Below are 13956 nucleotides of genomic sequence, written 5' to 3' on the forward strand. Positions count from 1 at the left end.
GCTTCTACATTTTTTAAAAAGTATTCACAACGTAAAAAGAATGATAAAATTTTGGATCCATATAATAGTATACGAAGCAATTTCAGACTCATGTAACATAAATCAGGACTTGGTGATCATATCAACAAATAAAGGATTGTAAAATATTTTTGTTTATTTTCAAGCTCAGTTAAAACAACAGTGGTTTCGACATGGAAAAGGGTAAATTTTTGTAAGCTCAAACCATATAAATTGAAGATATTTTGAAGTATTAAAAAATTGTGATTGAAAGAAATTTATTATTATTATTTTTACTTTAGAGATATTGCTTTTAAATGTTTGAAAGAAATTAGAGCTAAACAAAAGATAATCTTTCTTTTATGCCGGAACCGAAAGGAGAATTAATCCGCCGTAAGTTGAGGGATAATTCGTGTTGTTGGGATGTGTTGGGAGTAAATGTAATTTTTATATTTATTTACATTTTTACTATAGATTATATTTATAACCTATAGTTTGTCATTTTTACGTTTATTCACATTTGTACCATAGGTAACAATTATAACCTATAGTTTTTTTATATTTATTATTTTTGTTGTAAAAATAAAAGAATATAAAAGAAAAGAAATAAAAAATATAGAATAAAATAGAAATAGTCAAAAGAAGAAGAAAATATGGGTTAGTGGGTGACAAAGTGGGAATGTGTCATGAAACTAACTTAAATGTGTAGGAAAATCCGAAATGATCACTGGCCACTTTTGATTAAATTATTCAGGGAGCTAAACGTTCAAGAACATCAGAAGTAAGCTTGGATCCAGAAAATAGACGTCCACAGCTTTCTGGATCCATCTTCATCATCATCACAGGACGAACACAGAGAGAGCAGATTTTTTTTGAAATCAGCTGCAGAAACACAAACAATTTCGGGCCAAAACTCAACAAACCAAGTTGAGGCCTATAATCGAGGAAGCACAACTACATTTTGATCAAGGTGGAATCTTGGCATGAGTAGTGGGTAAGTGTGTGCTTAGTGAGCACAAATCTCACCTATAAATAACCTTCTCCATCTTCATTCAAGCCCCCCAACTAATCAACAACAACAAAAAAAAAAAAAAAATCAATCAACAAATCAAATACAACAAGTACACAACACATATGAATACTTTTCTCTCAAATATATTCAGCTTATTCATATTCTTCTAGCCAAATTCGGTGCAAATTCATCCATAAATTCAATTCTCAAGCTTCCAATCCAATTCCAATCATTAATCCTTCATTCTTATCATCAATTTTAGCCACAAACCTTATAATTTCAAATTTTTGTTCATCAATTTGAACACCAATTTCCAGCAGCCCCCTTTGTCCGATTTTAGCCATTAAAAGCGTCCCTCTAGATCCCTGATTCAGTATAATTTGCTCTTTTCCGATCAAACACAAATCCGATTCATTTTTCTACTCAAATTCACACCTAAAAACTCAATTTCTTAGCCAAAATATTAGTTTTATCACGTCAATTCTGATTTACCTATACTCACGTCCAACCAATTAAGCCCACTAAACACGCATTTCACGCAAGTCAGGCATCGGTCTCGGGATAACGACCTCAGGCAGACACGACGTTTCAACGCGACGCTTCGACGCAACCGCTCACCGTTTCGGTTAATTCATTTCAATTGTTCATTTCAATTTCAATCACATTTATTGCTTTTGACATTGTGGATATTAGATTTGCTATTTGTCTTGGCTGTAATTATTTCTATTTGGTTTATTGTAACCCAAAACTCTTATTTTAAAGTAAATATAAAAGAAAAATTCCAAAACTCTTGTGTTTGCTTTATTATACTCATATTTTTAATTACTGAAAACTATTAGTCCAATTCTAGTTAAAGTTGTGCTGACGTTAACTAGGAACACAAGGAAACATTTTCACAATCCTTGCTTTTCCGGTACAATTGTTTGATTATTAGTCATTTGTCCATTAGATATAGGCGCATATCTATAAAAAAATTGTTTTCTTAAACGTAGGTTGAGAACCTAATTCTCTGGCACGCCCACATTTCTCCGCACTAGTCAAGATTGTAAATCAAAAATATCGCCAACAAGATGCTATAGTGGTCAGGGCTATTGGAGGGGTGATGCATTGGTCTAGTTGCGAAATTGAATTCCGATGACTCTTGCAAATCGTCCTCTAATAGCATTGCTATAGGTGGAGTCATCAGTGTTGAGTAGGGAAAATAGATATGTGATTTTGTTCATAACATTGATAAAGATAATTTGAAGCTGAACTTTGATAAAGGTAATTGAAAATTGCCTTAATCTCAAATGCGAATATAATTGAAATGGAGTCTAACTATGCCCTTTACACCATCTATCTCGGACCTTGGTTAGCAACATCCAATTGCTAATGACTCGTTTTGAATCTACCATAGTGCAACATGTTTATAGAGAAAGGAATAAATGTACTTATTTCCTAGCTAATCGGGTGTTCGATTTTCTATTGGTGTGTTGACTCTCCTCCAAACACTCCCGGGCATCCTGCTATTGCTAAGGGATGATGTTTTGGAAGTAACTCTCCCCCGTTGCTCTAGTGTCTTGTGCTTTTTCTTCCGCAATCTTTCCTTTTATGTGCTTGATAATTTTGTGGCAGGCTTCAATTGGGCAGTCAAAAAGTTGAATATTTATGTTATAGAATCAAAAAAGCCCAAATATCTTAATTCTTTTTAAAGTAATCCAAAAATCATAATCTATAGCATAAATGTCTCTTCTTTTTTCTTTATTATGTTTCTCAAATTTTAGGTTTGGGCCTTCCTTCCGATTCTTTTTTAATGATTTGACAATTTAATCAAATTTCTTTTTTATGGGATTTATGAAGGCAAAAAGCATCCTGAGGCCCCTGATCTTTTATTGTTTGGTGCATTAAGCCTTCGATTTTTTATTTAAACACATTAAGCCTCTGATCTTTCATCATTTGGTGCATTAAGCCATCGATCTTTCATTTAGACACATTGAGCCATTGATCTTTCATATATGGGTGTATCAGGCCCTTTCGTAAATCAATTAATATATAGGTTTATTAAGGGCATGTTTGGTTAGGTTTATATAACTGCAGCGTTTCGCATTTTCTCTGGACACTGCAACATTTTGGAGCTTTTCACGAAAAGCTCTTTTCATGAACAATTGTTTGTAGTTACTTGTTATTGATAAAATTACCCTTCTTATTTCCACAAAATGTGCTTCAATTTTAACATTATTTTTATTTTTAGAACATAATTATCGAAAAACAAGGTTTTATTGTGTTCAATAAATTTTTTATTTTTTATTTAAATTATTTTTTATTAATTTATATAATATATTTTTTTATTTTAGAATTTGTTATTTTTAGAACATCATTTGTTGTCACACCAAACATGCCCTTAATAAATCTATATATTAATTGATTTATGGAAGGACTTAATACACATATATGAAAGATTAAGGGCTCAATGTGTCTAAATGAAAGATCGAGGGCTTAATACACCAAATGGTGAAAAATCAGGGGCTCAATGTGTCTAAATAAAAGATCGAGAACTTAATGCACCAAATAATGAAAGATCAGGACTTCAGGATGCTTTTTGCCATTTACGAAGGTTTGGATGTTTGTGGTCGACATGGAATGGGTCCACATCCTCGTCAGAAAACAATAAATAAGTTCAAATAATTAGATAGGACAACTTCAAAATACCCTCAGGTTTTATACTTTGATATTTTGAGGACTACCATCTTTTTTTGGTGAAAAAATAATATCTACGAGTTTAAACGTTAAAAAAAAAAAAAATTAACACTATAAAAGTCGGAGCAAAATGTTGAAATTGCGAAGTTTCATTTTTTTTTTTTTAAATTTTCCAATTACTCAATTCCACTCTTTGGATGGATTCTGAGATCACTAGTTGAATTAAGTCTTTACTCACTCAAATAAGTTTTAATTGGTGTGAAGTTTCATTTAATAAGTTCACATTATTATTATTTTTTCTAACAAAATGTATTATGAGAATATTTATTTTCTTTTTTTATTAATTAATTAGATATAGGCAAGGTAATCAAACCCAGTCTGGCCCCGCCGATCCAACCCAATTCGACTAGAATCGGTCAAATTTCGGACCGGAGGTGGTCCGATTGTTAAATCCTTAAAAATCGTTTAAACCTATTCAAACCGGCTGGTTTAACCATGAACCGGTTGACCGGATGCCGGTTAAGCGGTTTGGTCTGGTTTGTTTTTAGACATGTTTACTTTTAAAAAAAAAAATTTAAATAAAGGTAGGATTTGAATCTTGGATCTTTGGTCTATAGACTCTAATACTCACCACCACACTATCATTTCACTTATGTCTGTTATTAACTATTTAAGAATAAATAATAATGTTATAACTTAAATAATTAAAATATGATTTAGTATTATTTTTTTCTATTTAGATAAATATCATTAAAGAATTATTATATTTTTTCAATATTAATACAGTTTAATTAGCATTTAAATTTTTAATATATATAAATAAAATTTAAAAATCTAATAAATTTAAATTTAAGTTGAATTATTATAAAATACATATCCTATTAGCATATTTACAAGAGCTGTCCCGTTCGCTAACCTTGACGCAAACTTCACCTTAAAACTCGGGTGAGAAAAAGAAAATCTCTAATATCTCTAACAACCTCACCAAACTCAGTAAGATCTCTATTTTGTGCTTGGATCGCGTCCAACACAGTTTTAGCATCGCTTTAGATTATTACTGAGGTATAACCTAAAGACACAACCCACCCCATACTTTCCTTGATCACCATTGCTTCCGCCATCTTCACTGAAACCGTTCCTGTCATGTGAGTGTTGTACCCTTGGATGAATTTACCCGTACAGTCGCGTAATATAGCTCCTGCACTGATAGCATCATCACTTTGGAAAATCGCGGCATCTACATTGCACTTCACAAAACAACTAGGTGGCGGAATCCATCGGGTGATAGGTGGCTCTCTCTAGGGATGACAACGGGTAGGGTACCCGCAGATAGTGTCAATCCCAAACCCTTACCTGTTTATTTTTTAATTACCAGTACCCTTCCCATTACCCTAATGGGTATATGTTTTGCATCCCATACCCGTCCCATTTAATTCACGGATACCCCGGGTACCCTTACCCGTTAAGAATCAATAAATAAAATAAAATATATTAAAAATTTAATAAAGTTTAAATTTAATAAATCATCCATCTAAAAATTGAACAAATTAAACCTTAATCAATAAAAATAAAGTAGTTTAGTGATATCACTTAATGGTTGAAGAACAAAAGGTTGGTGTTTAAATCTCACATCTTACATCTAAAATACAATAATATTTTTTAATATATAAAAAAGTTAAGACGGGTAACGGGTACCGGATACCCTAGGGGGTCTTCTCATACCCGTCCCATTACCCTAACGGGTAATGGTTTTGATCCCATACCCGTCCCATACCCTTTTATATAGGGTATGAGTAGTCTCATTAAGTCGGATAGTGTCGGGTATCCGCGGGTAGAGTATTCGTTGCCATCCTTAGCTCTCTCGTACTGCTACCCGGATTTTTCTGTCGCTCCACTTGCCTAAATCGAATGAGGGGTTCTTGATCGCTGTTGTATGTGGTTGCTACTATTGTCACTTCGTCAATTGGATGCTCGGCTGTTCCGGAAGTTCCGCCAATGTGAAACGGAACAAATGAAAACATGGTCTGGCACTCGAACAGCCTTGAACGGGCAACCTGCTCTTGTTCGTCTTCGATAATTCCTGCTGTTGCTGTCGTCGCTCTGCTTAGAGGTTCATGAGCTGCAGAAATTCCGTCATATGGCCTGGAGATGTTAGCGCCATCCGCTGAAGTGAATCCTCTACATGGTTGTGCATGATCTCCATCGGTCGGCCCATGTGAATTAGAATCAACCGATGATCTGAAGGGGACAGCAGCGCTGTGTCTGGTAATTGCCCCGCCACTGTCAGCTTCGTGTTCACCGATATTGTTCCGTCGATGCTCCGATGGACCTGCAAAAAAATAGCAGTTAGTTGAAAAATCCTCCATACAGGCCAGAAGTATTGAAAGAATCCAGGATTAAGCCCATCAGGTCCAGGAGATTTGTCAGGGTGCATCTGATTCACAACCTTAGTGAATTCCTCAAAGGTAAAAGAGAAAATAAGGTCCCCATTCATATATTTAGACACCTTCTCAGGAAAATTCACAATTTCATCACAATTAGCCTCCTCGCTACCCTTGAAGACCCTCTCAAAGTAATCCTTGGCGACATTACCTAGTCCCTGAATTCTCGACACCTCGATTCCCTCATCATTTATCAAGCTTGATATCCTGTTGATATGCTTTATCGCTTTTACACTTGCATGAAAAAACTTCGAATTACTATCCCCTTCCTTCAGCCAAAAAACTTTTGCTTGCTGATACCAATAACTTTCCTCTTGTTCGAGTAGCGCATTTAACTTCCGACGGGCCTTCAAAAAAGTATGCACTCTTCCTGGGTCAGTTTATTCTCTAGTTTGTTCGATAATCGCCCGCCACCTGCTTATCCGTCTATCAAAACGGGTTTTAAAATGTTTACCCCATGCCGACATCTCTTCACAGCACACTTCAAGGCGTTTAGCCACTCCTAGTTGTCGAGTCTGATGCCAAATATTCTTGACCAAACCCTCAAAATCCGCCTCATTTGTCCAAGCTCTCTCAAACCTGAATCGAGAATTAACTTTCTTCTTAGGTAACCCGCCAGGTTCAACTAGAATGGGCGAATGATCCGAGTAGCAAGTCAACAAATTCTTAACCACACACTGTGTAAATCTACTACACCAATCAACTGATCCGAATGCTCTATCTAATTTTTCACGGATCCAACCTCTTGATCATTTCCCTCTATCCCAAGTGAATCGGCTACCAGTCATTTGAAGTTCCATCAATTCACAGTCAGCTATGCTTTCTAAGAACTGCTTCATTAGATGTTGGGGGTAAGCCAGACCATCAACCTTTTCTTCCTGACTCAGAACATAATTAAAGTCTCCTACCACAAGCCAAAGTAGTGTAGGATTATAGGCTAAGGTCCCAAGGAGGTCCTAGGACTCCTTATGCCTAACCCTATCAGCGTACCCATAAAACCTGATCAACATCAAGGCTCCTAGCCTATCTCCCTGCACAATAGCCTCATTATAATGATCCGAAAAGGATTTCACCTCGACTTCATTCGCTCTTTTCCACAAAAGAGCCAAACCTCCACTATGCCCTCTCACATCCACTACAAAACAACCCTCATAACCAAATTTACTTTTAATCGCCTCCATTCTCGCTTTATTTACAATAGTCTCAATCAAAAAGACCACTCTCGAGGTGTAAGCTTTCAGCAGTTCACCAAGTGCCCGAACCGCCCGGGGGTTCCCCATACCCCGACAAGCTTAGGCAACTCATTGGTCTTGGCTGACCTGATCCTCAGGTCTCGCTACATCATTAACTTTAGTGACAGACTTATCCTTGCTTTGCTTGGAAGGGTCTGTCCATGTCTTAAAACCTAGTCCAGTTTCCTGGTCACCCTAAGGGTCGACATTCTCTTTTTCCCCACGTCTTCATTTCCTTGCCCCCACTAGTTCCATTTCCATTTCCTCGCTTAGGTCATTTTCTAGCATATTTACATGTTAGTTATTAATAAAAAAATAGTCACTATTAATTTTAAAAGTATATATTTTCTTTAATTTTTATATTTATTTGTCATGTTAAATTTATTAATTTGATATCATGATATTAAATAAATGTTATTATATTAGTATAACTTTATAAATATAGTTGATATTATACTATGTTATAAGATTAAATATGAATAGAAGTATAATTTGCACATGATTTTTGAATACCGGTTGAACCCCAGTTGGATCCGGGTTAAACCTCAAACCCTTGACCCTTTATCTTTTCCGGTTGTTTGACCGGCCCAGTTTTGACAACCATGGATATAGGTAACTTATAAAACTGGCTCAATTAAAAGACTCATTACATATTTAGACTCATTATAAACATCTTACCAGGTTAGATACTTTCATTGTTCATATTCCTGTAATATCCCTATTTCGCTCAAACCTTATACTGCGGACAAGAAACAAATGTGAAATCCTGTCAAGGCGATAACACCTTTGAAAAACTTTTACAATTTTGGACAGATTTTTGCATCAAATTCAATGACAAATATTGGAAAGAAGCTAAGTTTCAATTTCCTTACATCAAATAACAAGAAACCATAGAATGTTTAGGGTTTAGTATTTCCTATGATTTAAGACATTATTAGGCTTAGAAATGTGTTTGGTAGCATGTTTATGCATTGAAAATTTATTTTGGGATGTATTTGCATAATTTAATATGTTAGAGATCCTCTCATTGTAGCAACGCGATAGTTTTGCAGTCATGAAAACATTCCGCACTGGAAACAACTGCAGAGGAAATTCATATTAGTGATTTGAATTTTCTTTGCATTTGCTTCCACTGCAGAACGTTTTCATAACTACGAAAACAATTGAGTGGCGAAATACTTTCAAAGTGTCATACACTAGAATTGGATTGCGGTAACTGCGAAGACAATTATCTTCGCAGTTTTTTAATCTGTATCGCAGTACTGTAAAATATTTTAAACTAAGTTCGTCATATAAGCTAATCCTAAGAAAAATTGTGAAAGTAGTTAAAATGTTTTCCGTGGTAAACAATCAACTAAAATATACGAAATAAAATTATTTGAAATATCCAATGTAATAATCAAAATAATAGTGAGATTAGTATGGTCAAATTTTCAGTAGCGTACAATAAAATTAAGGATACATCTATACTTTCCAAATTTCAACTCTCTTCCAAAACCTTCGTCAAAACATGTATTCCTAAATTGTAGATTTTCATGTAAATTTAGTACACAGCAAACCTAGAACTTGGCATTTGTATCCCAACTTCAAAACTCTATTATTGAAACAAGCCATGAAAATGATATCTACAGAGGAAATGTGTAAAACATATTACCAAACCAACTACTTCCAAACTAAATCACAACTCATTTAATACGTCAATTAATTTTCTTATAATCACCAATTAAGACAAACCCAATAATAAATAATTAAGATTCATGTGATGAAACATAAACATTAAGAAGAGCCAAAGCATTACTAGTATAATGAGAAATCTTCACAATATGTTTTCTAATAACACTCTTCACCTTCCCCCACTTCATAGAATCTCCAGCAAATCCATCCACACACGTGTCATCATCTGTCAAAGCAGCACTAACCCATGTCTGAACATTATCCATCACTTGATAAAAGTTTGGATCTTTAGCATGACCCATCTCCCCAATCGACCTTTGAAGCTCAAACACAGAGTCCCCAACCACTTCAACACAATCTGCTACGGCTGCACTCACTCTATGGCTTAAACCATGTCTCCTTGATATCCTCTTCATCAATCTAGATGTTGATGATGTTGCTTTCAGTGTCACATTTAGGGCTGCATCAGCTAGTAATTTGGGGCTTGTTTTGATTGTGCTTGCATAGATTGAAAGTGAATGGTAGCATAATTTTGGGTAATTTGTGGAATTACAGGATGTTTTTATGTATTGGGTGTCTGTGTTTTTTGGGAATGAGCTTGTAATTTGGAGGATGAAAATGGTGGCAAATATGTAGCAGAAAAAAGAAGAAGAAGACTTCATTGTGTTGAATATGAGAAGAAATACAGAAGATTACAATTTATAGAAAGGCTTAAACTTTGTGGTTCCCACAAATATTTAGCAAGGAAACAAAAAAAAGCTGATTTTTTTTTTGTTAATAATACAAGAAGGGTGATAATAAGGACGAAGGAGATAAAGCTTAATGAATAAATTCAATGGATATAAAATTAGTAAGAATTAGATTCGTGTTTGCAGAAAATAATGGTGTTAATTAAAACGTGATTGAGAAATCTTTGTCGTATTGTCTATGTCAATTTGAGGAGTCCATATCAGATCCAAGTACGGTGAAAAATAAACATTCCTCACTTTTGTCCTATAATCCAGTTTAAAATCTCAAATCCTGATTTAACTCACAAATTTTACTTTTTCTTTTATCTACAGAATTATTTTTATATGGAAGATTCTAAATGATTGATGACCGGATTACAAGTATTTTTATATGGATGTAAAATTACTAAAAATATGTGATTTATAATTTTTTATTTTTTAATTTAAATGTTCTTTTTATGACTTGTATTATCATTTATGATTTTTTTTTTATTTCTATTATAGATCACGTATCTTATAATGTTATTACATAATTTAAAAATAAATTAAAAATGAAATTATTATTTGCTGAACTATAAAATTTTTCTTTTCTAATATTGGAACCGTATACCCCGATTTTGATTGTTTTACTTTTTTTTTTAAGACTCATGCAATACATATTCCGCATTTAACTTATTTTTTTTTTTGCAATCGAGTGATCAATTGATTACATTTTGTGCAAGTTTAACTAAACATTTTATGCAAGTTGAGAGGGTTATCAGAACACTTTAAAAGTTTATGGGGTAATCAAACTTTTTGGACAACTTCACGGTGCAAATGAAGTATTAAGCCCTATTTTAATAAAGTAATATATTTTAGCTTTTTTTTTTTTTAATTTTTTTTTTTTTATCTTAGCTCTGCACTTTTTTAGATTTACTACTAATACAAAGATAAAATAATTTGATCATCAAATCAAATGATTGAAATCTTATGTGTTAAGGTTGAATATGATAAAATTAAAAATTAAATATTACGAAATAAATATTTTAGTTTAAAAGTATTAAATAATAAATTGCCATAAAGTTGTAACCTAAATATTTTTATTTATTAAAATAATTTTTTTTTTTACTTAATGAAAATATTTAATATATTAAGGGTCCTGATATTTACAGCCCTAAGGGCTGTAAATAAAACCCCACAAATTACTATATTTAGTGTTAATTTAGTTTTTCAAGATAATTTTATAGTAAAATTTATTAATACCTAAAAATTAAATTATTAAATACTCATAAAAACTAGTAAACTAATTATATTTCCAATACAAATAAATGCTTTAGATTTAAAATTTTATTTTATTTTATTGAAAATATATGTAGAATTAATGCATATATACAACCCTAAGGGTTGTATATATCATTTGCCATATATTAATTTAGTTATGGAAACAACCCACTAACAGTGTTGTAAAAGTCGTTAAGCGTTAGTCGGGAGGACAAGACCATCGAAGATTAATCGGGAATTAATCGAATTTTTTTTTTCTATTTTTTCGATTTATACTAAATAAATATTATATAAACACATTTAAAATATAAATTATACTATCTAAATATAATAATAATAAATATTATATAATAGAAAAATATAAATATTTATTTTAAATAAATAATAAAATAGTTATTAGTTAACACTAATTACTTGTATTATTTTTTACTAATTATAATTTATAAATTGAGCCGATTTTAACTCGTTTCAGCCGATTTTTTTTTGCCTAACCCGACTTGTCTGATTTAATCCAATTTGAACCGCCTAGACGGCAGAAAATCAGATTCCCGACTTATACCGACCAGTTATACAAAATTAACGATAGCGATATATCGGCCAATTAGTCGCGGAATTCACCAATTTTTACAACACTTCCCACTAACAACAAGTTGCAAGGCAGCAAACTTTGTCTTACCCAAACGGGTGAACAATGTTGTACAAAGGGAAGACAAATCCCATATAATCTGTAGTAGAGGTGTTAAAATGGCTAAAAAGATTGACCCAACCTATTTAATAAATGGGTTGACCCAATCCAACCCATTTAATAAATGGGTTGTAATAACCTATTTGTATAGAGGTCAAAATGACCCAACCCATTTATTAAATGAGTTATATGGGTTGACCCATTTAACCCATTTAACTAAATCTAATTAAAAATTAAACAAACAAAAAAAAAAAAAACGTAGAAACATAAAAACATAAAAATGTAAAAATTACACGGATTGACTCATTTAACCCAATTAACTAAAATATAATATAATATATGGTTATCCATCCTGTTATATGATATAGTCTCTTAGTATAATTAAAATTCAATTTAAATTCAACTAAGTACAAAAAGAACTAGCGTAAAAAACCTAGAAATTTGTTCATTTGAATTTCAATTAACATACACGTAAAAAACTATTAGTCCAAATAATGTAATGTTCTATAAAATCAAACAACAACGTAGTAATCATCCAAATCATCAAGAATTTTTGAAATTCCAGAATTTTTGAAATTTCAGAATTTTCAAAATTTCAGAATATCTAGAATTTCTGAAATTTTTGAAATTTCAGAATTTTTGATATTCCAGATTCTGAAATTCCAGATTTTGGAATTTCGGAATTTTCGAAATTCTAGAATTTTAAATTTTAGAATTTTTGAAATTCCAGAATTTTCATATTCTGGAATTTCAGAATTTTTGAAATTCTAGAATTTCAATTCTTCAGATTCTGAAATTCTAGAATTTTTCAAAATTCCAAAATTTCTGAAATTTCAGAATATCTGGAATTTCTGAAATTTCAGAATTTTTGATATTCCAGATTCTGAAATTTCAGATTTTGGAATTTCAGATTTTGGAATTTCAGAATTTTTGAAATTCTAGAATTTTTAAAATTTTAGAATTTTTAAAATTCCAGAATTTTCATATTCTGGAATTTCAGAATTTTTGAAATTCTATAATTTCAATTCTTCAGATTCTGAAATTCTAGAATTTTTCAAAATTCCAAAATTTCTGGAATTTCAGAATATCTGGAATTTCTGAATTTTTGAAATTCCAGAATTTCCAGATTCTGAAATTTCAGAATTTCAAAAATTCAGAAATTTCAAATATCCTGAAATTCTAGAATTTCCAGATTTTGGAATTCTTTAGATTCTGAAATTGCAGAATTCTTCAGATTCTGGAATTCTAGAATTCGTTAGATTATGGAATTCCAGAATTCTTCAGATTCTGGAATTCCAGAATTTTTGAAATATGAAATTTCAAAAATTCCAGAGCTATGAAATTCTAAAAAATTCTAGAATTTCGGAATTTTAAATTCTAGAAACTTATTGAATTTTAGAATTTCTGATCTATGAAACCATGTGTTTTTTTAAATTAACCCTTAGTTTTATAAGTTTTTTTTTAGAATATATATAATTTAATATTTCGTGGAATTAGAGAATATTATTTTTTGTTTTAGACGTTTTGTATGAGAAATAAATGAATGTTTTGACGAAATTATTTATTGGGTTGTTGTCACAGCCTCACATCCTCACATTTTACAAACAACCATTAAAACAAGGATCAATAATGTATGAACCAACCATCTTTTTATCCATTCCCAAACAAATAATATTTTATTATTTATACAATCATCTTCCTACTCCTCATTTAATGCAAGTTATGGCCTCCGCATTTTGTGGTTCCACCTTTCTTTTCTATCACTTTTTCATGTTCTTTTAAATTAAAATTTGCTAATAAAGATAAATTTTATCTTCCAAATTATTGAGGAAGAGTAATTTTATTGTTGTACCAAACAGTCCAATAGTATTCACATGAAGGAATTCCTCATTCAGTTTTATTATCTGAACGTGTGATTGAAAGTCTAGATATCCTGCTGAGTTTTTCGGAATCAACTTGCAAAACAAAACCAAAAGTTAAAGAGGGTCTGGAGTCCGACAAACCCACTCCGATGACTAAATCAATAGGTGTTTTGGAAGGGTTGAATAGGTAAAGACTAGTTGTGAAATAGCATTGTTAATGTATCATTTGTGCGATCATACCTGTTTATTTATAAGGTTGAGTCAAACCCTTATTATTCTTCTAGGAGTCCCTTTTATATTGGGTCTCTTCTTCTATTAGGATTTTGATTTTGGGAGAAGTCCGTGATACGATGCTTCTGCCCTAGCCATATGAGTGTTTCCGTTAGTGA

At 32.1% G+C, this 13956-nt stretch overlaps 1 protein-coding gene across 1 annotated transcript; it reads right to left on the reverse strand.

Moving 5' to 3' along the window:
• Positions 1-9024: 9024 nt before the first annotated feature.
• Positions 9025-9787, reverse strand: LOC136213375 (pectinesterase inhibitor 10-like). The gene has a single exon (XM_066002823.1). The coding sequence runs from the start codon at positions 9692-9694 to the stop codon at positions 9107-9109; it is 588 nt and encodes a 195-aa protein (XP_065858895.1). The 5' UTR covers positions 9695-9787; the 3' UTR covers positions 9025-9106.
• Positions 9788-13956: the final 4169 nt, after the last annotated feature.

The sequence above is a fragment of the Euphorbia lathyris genome, chromosome 1 (assembly GCF_963576675.1).
Source record: "Euphorbia lathyris chromosome 1, ddEupLath1.1, whole genome shotgun sequence".
In the NCBI taxonomy this organism is placed as follows: domain Eukaryota; kingdom Viridiplantae; phylum Streptophyta; class Magnoliopsida; order Malpighiales; family Euphorbiaceae; genus Euphorbia; species Euphorbia lathyris.